Source organism: Tarenaya hassleriana, unplaced genomic scaffold (genome assembly GCF_000463585.1).
Source record: "Tarenaya hassleriana unplaced genomic scaffold, ASM46358v1 Cleome17, whole genome shotgun sequence".
Classification (NCBI taxonomy): domain Eukaryota; kingdom Viridiplantae; phylum Streptophyta; class Magnoliopsida; order Brassicales; family Cleomaceae; genus Tarenaya; species Tarenaya hassleriana.
This window is the reverse complement of record NW_010965122.1, coordinates 1,968,644-1,980,065: the sequence shown is the minus strand read 5'-3', so window position 1 is coordinate 1,980,065 and position 11,422 is coordinate 1,968,644. Positions and strand designations below refer to the sequence as shown.

Genomic DNA, 11,422 nt, shown 5'->3' with positions numbered 1-11,422 from the left:
AAATTAAAAAAAATATTTGCGACGGATTTTTCTGTCGGCAAATCCGTAGTAAACGTAGATTTTTTTTTATTTTTTTAAAAATATTAAAAAATATATTTGCGACAGATTTTTCTGTCGCAATTCTGTCGCAAAACTCGGATTTTGTCCGTCGCAACTTTGCGACAGATTAACGACCGGCAAACTTTTGCGATAACAATATACGGACAGAATTGATTCTGTCGCAATCTGTCGCAAATTTGTAATTGCGACAGATATTCTTTTGTATTTGCGACAGATTTTTCTGTCGCAAATTTTAATGTTTCTTGTAGTGATTTGGTGACGCAGTTATGACGCAAAACTGCGTGCCAAAAGACGCGCGAAAATTTCGTCACCATTGCGTCACCCTTGCGTCATTTATTGGTGACGCAATTTCGTCATTACCATTTAATGACGCAATTTCGTCACTAATAATTTGGTGACGAAATTGCGTCATTATGAGTGACGCAACTGCGTCACAAATTTCTTGTTTGGTGACGCAATTGTGTCACTAATTGTTATTTTAGTGACGAAATTGCGTCACTTTATTTTCATTATACCACAAGTCGACCTCATAGACTCTTGCACCCGAAAAAAATTTTCAAAAAATGACGTCGAGTAATAACAATATTTATTACTCAAGAAAATGGACGTACGAAAGAGTAAATCCTTCTACGGTTAATGTATCTACGCATTACGAAGAAGGATTGACTAATTTTTTGGAGTTTGCAACAAATCAACATATTTTTCCTTCAAAGGGGAAAGATATATTGTATGTGCCGAAGATGTAAAAACGAGAGAGAATAAGTTCCAGAAGTTGTCATGAGGCATCTATGGAAAAAAGGTTTTGTCTCTAACTATTACGTCTGGGTTTATCATGGTGAGACGTTTCAAATTTCTGATGAGAATATATCCGTGAGAAATACTGATGTCTATGATCAGCCAAATTCATATATTGAGATGGTTCAAGATGCATTTTCATCTCAATATAATGATCAGGTTACAGAAGATCCGGTGAATGAGGCATCGAAAAAGTTTTTCGATCTATTGGAGGCTGCGAACCAACCTATTTATAATGGTTGTAAAGAAGGGCTTTCTCAACTATCGGCTTCTGTAGATTGATGAGGATGAAGACGAGTTATAATCTTATGGAGAACTGCATGGATGAAGTTTGTCAGATGCTGAATGATTATCTTCCCCAAGATAATAGCACTCCAGATTCGCATTATGATATGTCTAAATTGATGGGATCGTTGGGAATGGAATCGATAAAAATCGATGTATGTCCTAACAACTGTATGATATTTTGGAAAGAATCTAACCAGTTGGACAACTGTCGATTTTGTTGAGCTGAAAGATATAAGTCGAAAAAATCTGATCAACGCAACCGTGTTCCTTACAAAAGGATGTTTTATCTACCGATTAAAGATCGCCTGCGAAGATTGTATGAATCTCATCAAACAGCTTTACATATGCAGTGGCATGCTGAACATACATTGGATCCTGAGAATATGAGTCATCCGTCTGACGGTGATGCATGGAAGAATTTTAACGAGGTATATCCGAACTTTGCATCAGAACATAGAAATGTTTATCTATGTGTATGCGGAGATGGATTTGCACCGTATGGTCAATCGGGCAAACAATATTTGTTGTGGCCTATTGTTATGTCTCCTTATAACTTACCTCCAGATATGTGTCTGAAAAAAGAGTTCTTGTTCTTGACGGTTTTGATTCCGGGCCCAGAGCATCCGAAGAAAAGTTTTGACATTTTTCTTCAGCCTTTGATCAAAGAATATATATTACTTGAGTTGTGGCATTGTGGAACTGATGCATATGATACCTCACAGAAAGAGAATTTCAAGTTGAAGGTTGTTTTGATGTGGACCATAAGCGATTTTCCGGCTTATGGAATGTTATCGGGATGGAGTACTCATGGAAGATTGGTATGCCCATATTGCATAGACGATATACAATCATTTCAGTTGAAATATGGAAGGAAATCATGTTGGTTTGACTGTCATCGCAGGTTTCTATCGCTAGATCATCCATGGAGACGGAACAAAATAAATTTCAGGAAGAATAAGGTTGTGACAGATCCACCTCCTCTTCTTTTGACGGGTGAAGAGATATTGTGGGAGCGGATTGAAAGCATTCATGATTTGGATAAAACCATTGATTGTGATGGAAATGGTCATCGCAAACCATGTGAATGCGGAGAGACACATAATTGGTACAAAAGAAGCATATTCTGGGATTTGTCTTATAGGGAGGACTCACAAGCTTCGACATAATCTGGATGTTATGCATATTGAGAAGAATTTTTTTGATAACGTGATCAACACGATCATGAATGTCAAAGGTAAGTCGAAGGATAACTTAAAATCAAGGATGGACATCAAAGAAATATGTAACTGAAAAGAGTAGAGTTGAGCAATGATGGAAAAGCCGCAATTCCGATATTTAGACTGTCCAAAAGTGCTAATATCGCACTACTGAAGTGGTTGAAGGAAGATGTTCAATTCTCGGATGGTTATGCATCTAACATCGGGCGATGTGCTGATCTTGATGTTGTGAAGTTAAATGGAATTAAGAGTCATGATTGTCATGTCTTCATGCAACGGCTTCTTCCAGTTATTCTTGCTGAACTACTCCCGCGCAATGTCTACGAACTTTTCTGCGGTATATATATATCATGGTTTTTAATTATTTTTAATTATATATATAAAAATCAAAAAATAATATCAATTGATAATATTTTTATACGTGCATGCAGGTATCAGTACATTTTTCAGAGATATATGTTCAAGAAACCTTAATGTTGATGATGTTCAGTGTATGAAGGATAACATACCGCTAATCTTGTGTGCACTAGAAAAGGTGTTTCCGCCTTCGTTTTTCGATGTTATGGAGCATTTAGCTATACACCTACCAGATGAAGCAAGACTTGGTGGTCCAGTGCAATTTCGATGGATGTATTCTTTTGAAAGATTGCTTTTCCATCTGAAAAGAAAAGTGAAAGAAATGACGACATTGAAGATGAAGAAGAAGTTGAAGTAATATCCGATGAAGATAGTGATTAAAATTTTATATAATTAGAAAATATTTTTTTTTAAATATAACACATAGTGACGCAATTGGTGACGCACTGGCGTCAACAACAACGCCACATTAGTGACGCAATTGTGTCACCATCTCAAAAAGGTGACGCAATTTCGTCACCATCAGCGTCCAAATTAGTGACGCAAAATCGTCTCCCAGTTAAATTCGTATCACAGAAACGTCACCTCTACCGTTACTGATTGTACACGTGGCCACATATGGTGACGCAACTGCGTCACCATTTAAATATGGTGATGCAATTGTGTCACCAACAGCGTCCTTTTTAGTGACGAAATTGCGTCACCCTGGTGGTTTTACCGAGGTTAATTACTGCTAGGAGTGACGAAATTGCGTTACCATATTGATAGGGTGACGAAATTGCGTCACCTTTACCGTATTTTTTGGTGACGAAATTGTGTCACCGAGTTCTGTATATATACTGAGTGACGCAATTGCGTCAATCCTGCACAGCAGGATCCTTCTCCTCTCCTCCTCGGTGAAAGGTAATTTTTTTTATTTTAAATTTTTATTTTAAAATTATAATTTATAATTTATAAATATAATTTATATTAATATTTTAAATAAATTATAGATGAGTCGTTCTTTCGGAAGAGGTTCACGTTTATCGGGAGAAAGATCTCAACATTAAAGATCTCCCTCAATTGATATGGCCGAATCTCAACCGCAGCCACCAACCCAGGTTACAATTGATAACGTGGTTAAGGTATTAGATATCCCTGCAAGAAATTTATTACCGAAACTGGATCTGATAAAAAATCCAGGGACAAAATGATAATTTAAATTTTTAATATGTTTATTTTAAATATTTATTTCAATATAAAATTATAATTAATTTTTTTTATATTTTTCAGGTTTGGTGTTGATGTTGAGATAACCATTAATTTATCAAAATTCATCAAACAAAATTTCAAAGGTGCTTATCTTAACTGGAGTGCAATCCCACAACCTACCAAAGATTCGTGGTGGTTAAGTTTTGTGGTAAGTTTTTTATATTTATAAATAATTATAAAATTAAAATTTATTTTATAATGTAATTTATATGTTATAAAAATTTTATATAGCAACAATGGCGGTATAATCCTGAAGATGATGCACTTGTTCGACGCAAGTGGAAGGAGTCCATAAACTCAAATAAAAATGGCTTTCTGAACCCTATATAGATCCTCCATATTGGGTCGAAAAAGATCATTGGGATCAAATGGTGGAGCATTGGGCTTCCCCAGCCGCCAAAGAGAAAAGTCAACGAGCGTCTCCGAGTCGAAAATCTGAAATGGTTTCTAATGGCGGAGGACATGTGCATACATCGGGAGCTAAGCCTTTTAGTCATGTTATGCATGAAATGGCTAAAAAAAGTCAAGCGCCAACGTTGTTAGATTTATTAAAAGCAACATATACACGAAAAGATGGGGTGATGGTTGATGGAAAAGCGCAACAAATCGCGGAAAAAGTTCAACATGAGGTAAATTTTCTAATATAAAATTTTTTTAATTAATGTTTAATTTTAATTGTTTCATTAAAATTTTAGATTATTGTGTCTCAACCAACACAAGGCGAAGCTTCTGCATCGGAACCTAACATGCCGAAAGAAAAAATTGACGAGATATATCTTCAGGTAATTTTTAAATATACAAACTTATAATAATTTCAATTCAATTTTAATTTAAAATATATTATTAATTAATTATATTTTTATTATATAGATTGTTCCACCGAACAAATTTGGACGGATATACGGTCTCGCTTCAATGCAAACCGATATCACCTATCATCCTGGTGAAGATTCTCCTTCAATTACTCAGGAAACACTTTCACTCGCACGACAGGTGCGACAATTAGAAGAGTAGCAAGCTGAACTCCTCCGACAACAAGCGGAATTCTTGCGCCAACAAAAACAAGATCGGAAACTCATTGAAGAACTGCGAATGCAAGCAGAATTTTTCAATGAGTTCCAAACCCGAGGATTTCCAAGTTTCGGAAGCGGAGGACAAGGAAGTGGTGGCGGTGGCGACGGCGACGAAGCCAATTACGATGGAAGAAATCAAAATTAAATATTTTATATTTTTATCGTTTTGTAAATTAATTATTAAAAATTTTAATTATATATTTAAATATAATAATAGTTTTTTTATATTATTTTTTACAGGGTGACGCAAAATAGTGATGCAACTGCGTCACCAATTTGGCCAAACGCATCACAAACTAGCGACGCAATTGCGTCACTATATTGCGTCACATATTAGTGACGCAAATAGTAACGCATGTGCGTCACCAGTTAATGACGACATTGCGTCACTATTTGGTGATGCGTTGGGTGACGCAATTTGTCACTATTTAGTGACACATACTTGGTGACGCAATTGCGTCACAGGTTAGTGACGCTCTTGGTTACGCAATTGCGTCACAAATTGGTCACGCAGATTGCGTCACTATTGTGTCACCAAATGGTCACTAATTGTTTGCGTCACCCATTCATCACCAATTGGTACGCTTAGTGACGAAATCGCAAATGGTGACGGTGCGATTGACGACGCTTTTTTTTATGTCACCGTTGCATCACCCTTTCGAAAGGATGACGCAAAAACGTTCTTTGGTGACGCAAAATTTGCGTCACCATTTTGTTGTTTTTTTGAAGTGATTATCGCAGGAATCTGATCTGCCATTATAAGAACGAAAAAGAAAGGCAGAAGAAGATTTCTGGAAAAAAAAAGATCGAAAGATCAATTGAAGAGGAAAAATCAGAAAAAATGCTCTGATATCATTTCAGTGATTTAGAAAAAATATCATTTCAGTGATTTAGAAAAATTTTCTCTGTATTGATAAATGAATCTGTACATGTGTTTTTATAACAAAGGAAATAACAAATTGCTAACAACCTTCTAACAAATTTACAAAGTATGAAAAAATGCGTGGAAGAATCTGTTTATGAGAAAGAACAGATCGATTATCTTCAACATCTTATCACTCTCTCTCCAGCTGGGCTTCTATTTAGAAAACAAAATGGGCTTGAACCGCACCTGTTGACTATAACGGGTCTGAGCTTTATATCCGTAATACATAACTTTATTAATGTATAGTTAATTTAGTTAAAAGTCAGTTTTGAATTTATTGAATAATAACTATTTCAACTAATGAATCTAAACTATAAATGGCAGTACTTTCAGTCCACGTTCATGATAAATATCAATCGTTTACTTTCAGTCCACGTTCAAAGACGGAGTCCGATTTGTTCAGGTTTGTAATCCGATTTTAATTTGTTTGGTAAAATTATTTTTTTAATCTCGATTCTTATAATATTTCGATATAGTCAATTGCTTTTGTAATATATTTATATGTATATTATATTTGTTTCTTTACAGATTATTTTTCTATTTTTTTACTAAAATTTAATATCTAAATGGGGCATTATCAAAAATACCCTTAATTTGCTATTTCTACTTCAAGACCTACCCTTGTGACCATGTGACCAATGTGACCGAAATATAGTGTGGTCACATATTGATCTCATTGTTCATAACGTTAAATTTATGATGTTTTAATCAAATGATTAGTAAGATATACAAGGTATGAACATAATGAATTAGTGTGATCACCATAAATTTAACGTTATAATCGATAAAAATCAAAATGTGACCATACTATATTTCGGTCACATTGGTCACATGTGACCAGGGTAGGTCTTGAAGTAGAAATAGCAATTTTAAGGGTATTTTTGATATAATGCCTATCTAAATATGTACGTTTGTGTATCTATGGTTATTTTCGTAATTCCACAATAGCGAGGTATCTCTAAACTGTGAACAAAACTGAAAACAAATTTAGCTTTATTGTATTTTCATTATTTTTATAAAAGGTTAATTTAATAGATAAAACTATATTGGTTTCATGTACAGGATCGGTTGACACCGCAATGATCAGCCAAAGAAACATTTTATAACGTGTTGGATGATGCTTTGTACTTAGATATGTATACTTAAAAAATGTCAAATAATTACATAAATTTCACTATGATTATTAACGTTTTGATTTTTAATAAATATCGTCAAGATATGAGAAATAGTTTTTCTATTGATTTTTTCGTTAAATTTTATGAATTTAAAATAAATCTAACAAAAACCGTAGAAACTATTAAGATTTTAGGAGGATGTAATGTAAAATATAAATTTGATTGAGTAAAGACATATATATCACTGAATCCTTTATTTTGAAAATTTTTAAAAATTTATGGAATCGAATCTTGAAGATGAATAAAAAATTATCCGAGATAAATCCTATTAGAATCTGTTTGGGTCTGCCAAATGAAGTTTTATTTGAAACTCTAAATATCATCCGGAACAAACCAATTAATTTTATCGAAAATTTTTTATTTGATTTTAATATATCATGAAATCCAAAAATTATCATTAAATACTCTATTTATTAAAAAATATATATAATTTTATATTTGGTCACAAATATGAAACAATATGAAATTTTAGATAAAAAATTGGTATACAAAATCGATTAATGATACCGAGTTAAATATTTATATTTGACCGATTTAGTTTTAATATTTATTTGTTTTACTAAAACAACAAGCAAATGGTCTAATCAAATTATAATCATTGATTTTTATTGAGTAAATTTTAAATATTCATCTTTATTCGACTATATAATTTATATTAATATTTAAGTATATGTTTAGGGATATTACCTAGTGTATATCAATTATAGAGTAAATTTTAAATAACGGAGAAAAGATATATTTTATAGTCTAATTATAAAATCAATCATATTTTATTTAACTAAAAAATGATGGACGCATTTTTTCTAGTTTGCCAAATTTATAAAGAAAAAAAATTACCATTCCCCCTTTCTAAATACTCTTCTAGTTTGACAAAAAATAGACCGATTTATAATTATCTAAGTTGACTATATGCAGGATATATACAAACCCTTAGTTAGTTGTGACACATCATAGTTTTATAAAAGGAATTCTCATCATTTGATTTTATATCTCATATCACAATCACACATCTACGTATTTAACACACACACACAAAAACTATTTTCGTTAAAATCATATTTGAATATGACTAAATCTAAATTAGCTTTGATATATTTATGGTTAAATTAATCATATCCTGTATAAATCGGACGATTTATATCTTCCATATAAATTAGATAACTGTATGAAGAAATTATGTATATGAAGATTTCTAATATATTTGGTGTGTTTTGGACATGAAGAACGAAGGAAAATGTAGCCAAAACCAAAGAGAGAGCAAATGGAGATGATAAAGAATAATGACCAAGAATGATGAGCAAATGGGACTTAATCCCCTTATTCGTGTTATGTCCTATACGAATATACAACCATATATATATATACAAGGTGCAACGGTCACAAGACCATAAAATAAAGTCAAAATATTCTAATGTATAATGATAGCGTAATCAAAGAAAATAGATCAATGAAGATTAGATGAATATGGAAAAATGGGTCAACGGCTATAAGGAGAAAGGAAAGAATCTTGATGTTCTCCTCATATATTTCATCAATCCCTTAAACTCCTCAATGTCTAAGAGATATCTTGAATGCTCCTTGATTCTCTATGTTCGTATACTCTTCATAAGGTAAGTTAGCTTTGGTCTCTATACTTTGTGAATATACCGTGAGTGAGCATATTATTTTGGTCCTCACAACTGCATATATATTCTCGAACAACTCATGATCATCCTCAATCACATTCTTGTCTTCAACATTCCCCCTCAAGATTAGCTTGGATGAATTTCGGAAAGCTAATCTTGCGAGAAGAATGCATTGTTTGTTCTTCATGTGTCCAAACTCCTTCCACGGTGGTTCTTTTTGTTTCAATCTTCCCATATGTCCTAAGTTAGATTTTATTTTCAAACCTAGAGTTGTTGAAACTCATAGGTAATATCGTTTCATTTGGTTCTTCGAATGCTTGCGTTGTTTTCTTTTGGGTAGAGAAGCATACGAGTGTAGCATGCCATTCCCCCTCACTCGTGATCTTCTCTTCGCCATAAATTTTCGGAATTAATTTTTGTATTTCCTGTCCAAACATACTAACAAAACCAAACATATCACTTGGAAAACAAATTTCTAAAGAGATGGGAGAAAAGAAAAAAGTACCAACTCGATTATTTTGCCATTTGAAAGGAATGTTCAGATGCCTTTGTATCCTCGAATGATGAAGTGTGGATGTGTGTGATGCCTCTTTTTCAGGATTCTTTTCCTCCATTGTGAGGTCATTTATCATCACATCTATTGGACTCCTTTCTTCATCCGAGGTTACATCATCTGAACATTCCCCTTGTAATGGTGTATATTCTCGGTTTGTATCTCTTCAACCATTGGAACAACCATGTGCTCGGTGTTGTCTAGGCCTTCTTCGTGTGAGTGAGGCTCTTCAACGTCGTCAGATAAATTTTCTTTGCTTTTAACCTGTGCTTTTTGCAACATGTCAAAAAATTCGTTAGTTCGAAATAAATCTTCAAGAATATAAACACTTAACTCAATGTTGTGTGCATTGGCGTTTTGCACCAACGTCTCTCTCAGGGACTTTGGTATTTTTGCTAGAACGTCCTCGACATCCCAATGCTCTCTGTATTCCGGTTCCTCATAAAACTCTGCCTCTTCATAATCACTATCACTATCCCAATAATCACACATGATTTTCGTGATGAAAGGATAGAGTAAATGATTTTTTTTTCGGTTTATAATGAAATGACCGAGAGAAAAGAAAAGATGGTGAAACGTGGTTTGATTGAATGACCAACGGTTCACTTGAAGAAAATTCTCCTTTTGGCTTGAATGAATGGCCGAATAGGGATAAAAAAAAATCTGAAAAAATATAATCGAGTAGGCTCCTCTTCGTTATACTCAAAACGAGAGGGAATATACTTCGATTTCGCAGCGGAATGAAAGAGACAAGGTACTCTAGACCTTATGCTCTGATACCATGAAGATTTCTAATACATTTGGTGTGTTTTGGACATGAAGAACGAAGGAAAATGTAGCCAAAACCAAAGAGAGAGCAAATGGAGATGATAAAGAATAATGACCAAGAATGATGAGCAAATGGGACTTAATCCCCTTATTCGTGTTATGTCCTATACGAATATACAACCATATATATATATACAAGGTGCAACGGTCACAAGACCATAAAATAAAGTCAAAATATTCTAATGTATAATGATAGCGTAATCAAAGAAAATAGATCAATGAAGATTAGATGAATATGGAAAAATGGGTCAACGGCTATAAGGAGAAAGGAAAGAATCTTGATGTTCTCCTCATATATTTCATCAATCCCTTAAACTCCTCAATGTCTAAGAGATATCTTGAATGCTCCTTGATTCTCTATGTTCGTATACTCTTCATAAGGTAAGTTAGCTTTGGTCTCTATACTTTGTGAATATACCGTGAGTGAGCATATTATTTTGGTCCTCACAACTGCATATATATTCTCGAACAACTCATGATCATCCTCAATCACATTCTTGTCTTCAACAGTATATTCCGTTCTTTTTCTTAAATTCAAGAATAATATAACAGTTTCTCCAAAGGACTTTTTCATTGAGAAATGAAGTTTATAACAATCAAAATCGCACGAACCCTGAAATCACAAACATTTTATACGTATGAGATTTGCAAAAACGACTTTTAAAAAAAAAAAGACAAGTAAATCATATTATTATATGGGTGATTTAGTTAGAAGATTAGAGGTTTGGTTCAATAATATCATCAACTAAAGCAAAAGATGCCCTTCTTTACAAATAAAAAAAATTGATATAACGAGAAGCAACAACTCCACTCTCTGCTTCCACCGATAATCGATGCATTAATATAATCAATAAATTCCCTGAAACTTTGCATATATATATATATATAAGCGGCATACGCCTAAACCTTCAAACCACACAACTCAGCATCGCATCTTCTCATTCAAACGAGCAAACAATGGCAAAATCTTTGAGCCTAACCCTAGTTCTCTTCCTCGTTGTCTCCAATGTCCTGACCATCGTCCACTCGGCCAGGCTCCTCGACCAGGTTGAAGCTCAGCCTCAGGTCCTCCCTCAACAGCCCAGCGGCCAGACCCCGGCCATTGCCCCTCCCGAACCCGGGCCGGCAGACCAAGAAGGAGACGACGATTCTGATGATAACCCACAAGCTGCAGCTGCAAACCCAACGGCTGCAGCAGCTGCGAAACCGCTCCCTACACCAACCACCACCACTGGTCCAGTCGGGGCGGCTGCTGCTGCAGTGGGCGGCAGGGGG

The 11,422-nt window shown here is 34.2% G+C and overlaps 2 protein-coding genes across 3 annotated transcripts in view; one reads left to right on the top strand and one right to left on the bottom strand.

Moving 5' to 3' along the window:
* Window positions 1-6,463: 6,463 nt before the first annotated feature.
* The window catches only part of LOC104810007, a 10,031-nt gene continuing 5,072 nt past the window's right edge, over window positions 6,464-11,422 (bottom strand). Inside the window, exon 3 of the mRNA XM_019202148.1 lies at window positions 6,464-6,486. Coding sequence (XP_019057693.1) covers window positions 6,464-6,486 — 23 coding nt within the window. The remainder of the gene's footprint in view (window positions 6,487-11,422) is intronic.
* The window catches only part of LOC104810008 (dirigent protein 9-like), a 1,462-nt gene continuing 1,109 nt past the window's right edge, over window positions 11,070-11,422 (top strand). The window contains exon 1 of one of the 2 annotated variants that reach the window (XM_019202147.1): window positions 11,070-11,396. In XM_019202147.1, the coding sequence (XP_019057692.1) occupies window positions 11,105-11,396 (292 nt within the window). In that variant the 5' untranslated portion in view covers window positions 11,070-11,104. Of the gene's footprint in view, window positions 11,419-11,422 lie in introns of both variants that reach the window. The other variant, XM_010536161.1, reaches the window with a different exon arrangement.